The sequence below is a fragment of the Camelina sativa genome, chromosome 2 (genome assembly GCF_000633955.1).
Source record: "Camelina sativa cultivar DH55 chromosome 2, Cs, whole genome shotgun sequence".
Taxonomy (NCBI): Eukaryota; Viridiplantae; Streptophyta; class Magnoliopsida; order Brassicales; family Brassicaceae; genus Camelina; species Camelina sativa.
In genome coordinates this window covers 8,577,130-8,578,800 of record NC_025686.1, presented here as the reverse complement: position 1 = coordinate 8,578,800, position 1,671 = coordinate 8,577,130, and the positions used below count along the sequence as shown (strand labels likewise).

Here is a 1,671-nt window from a genome sequence, read left to right as displayed (position 1 = left end):
TAAAGTTGAGCGAGGTAACCAACAACAACCAGACTGCAAAGGTACTCACTTTGCTAGGACCCTCAATGACTCTGACATCATCTTTCACAGCAATGACATTTTTGTAGCGATCTTGAACATTAAATTTCTTCTCAATTTTGCATTTGATTTCTCTGAGTTTGACAAGAGCAACCTCAGGTCTGTCAGGAACCCCTTTAAGAACCTAGGGATATTAAAACAGAGTTATTCCTAGATCCACTGGGTGCATATAACAAGAAAAATATCTCAAAAGAAGATTTTTCAAATTATAGCAGTTAAGGGTAGACTTATCTATAGTGGTATTGTTGAAAAGTTGTCAACTTACCTGAAAAGCTTCATTCTCTAGTCGTATAATTACTCCAAAACTCAGGTTACTGCATCAAATAGATAAATAAAGCTCTCAGACGGGAAATATGTTTCACTTCAAGGTATGGGAAATATGTTTCACTTCAAGGTAATTAGGCATCCCACTTACTCCAGAAGCACAAGATCATGAAGTTCATAGTCCCCAATTTTGGTAACACCAGTTGTCACTTCTGAGCTCTCAACAACATGATCAGCAAACACACGGACCTACAAAAATATTCTCTTGGGATTTAATTACCCTACTAGTAAGAAAGAAGCTCAATATATAAACAAAAGTTGGCTTACGTGTTCTTTGGTAGTGTCAGATAAAATGATCAGGACATGTTGATCAACTTTGACAACCATGCCCGTTGCTCCTTCATGGGTCCCAGAAACCACCTTCACATGATTTCCAGGTTCAAAGTACTTGCAGAGCTCTTTCTCATTTACAGCAAGAGGATCCTGCGACACAAGAGTAATGCTCGTCAATTTTTCATGGCTGGATCATTTTAGAAATTTGCAAGCAGTAACAGCCACAGAGTAATGATGCTTACAGGAAGACCTTTCAGTTCTGATCTGATAAGGACATTTTCTTCATCTACTTTCTCAACCCAACCCTTCAAGTTTTTTAAATCCCCCTTGATAACAATAACCGCATCACCCTTCATGAAATGACCTTTCTTTCTGTTTGCGAATAAAGTTGACAGACCACCAAAGTCGCCCTCTCCATTTTCACTTGGTTTATTAAATTTTTCAAGTTCGTCAAAAGTTGGTGTAACATTCTGTACAGTAATGGACTTCAATGATACTGTTTTGTACAGGAAACCATCTTTGAAAAGCATCCCACCAATATTTTCAAAGTAATCACCCGTCATGGGATCACGCCGTCGCTCTACACGTATGTGCAATTCCCTATATGTTAACAATTATTAAAATCCAGCACTTTTATAAACCTTCTCCCTAACAGGATTTATAAAATTAAAGTACAACGTACAGTATCTAAACGGAGTACCTAGCTTCATCAATGTTCATGAACCGTGGAGGTGGAACAAAGGCTTTTTTCTTTGAAACTTCTCTTCCATCCTGTAATTAGTGAAGCAAAGTATGGCCAATTATTGTATCGTTATATTTCTGGAGGACACTACAAAAACCTTAGCATGCAAGGACAATAGGACAGTTGCCATGATTTTCGTAACACATTAAATTTAGCGATGTCTCTATTAGACATGTTTACCAAACACAAAGAGCACCATCTTTCTTATGCATGGACATAATCCATACCAGTTTACTGGCTAGTGCCTGCAGATC

The 1,671-nt window shown here is 37.9% G+C and overlaps 1 protein-coding gene across 1 annotated transcript in view; it reads right to left on the bottom strand.

The window, feature by feature from the left end:
• LOC104720252 (putative transcription elongation factor SPT5 homolog 1) overlaps positions 1-1,671 on the bottom strand; it is a 10,219-nt gene that overhangs the window by 6,187 nt on the left and 2,361 nt on the right. The window contains exons 7-11 of the mRNA XM_010438191.2: positions 918-1,275; positions 670-825; positions 494-591; positions 344-392; positions 50-202 (exon numbers count right to left, since the gene is read on the bottom strand). Coding sequence (XP_010436493.1) covers positions 50-202; positions 344-392; positions 494-591; positions 670-825; positions 918-1,275 — 814 coding nt within the window. The remainder of the gene's footprint in view (positions 1-49; positions 203-343; positions 393-493; positions 592-669; positions 826-917; positions 1,276-1,671) is intronic.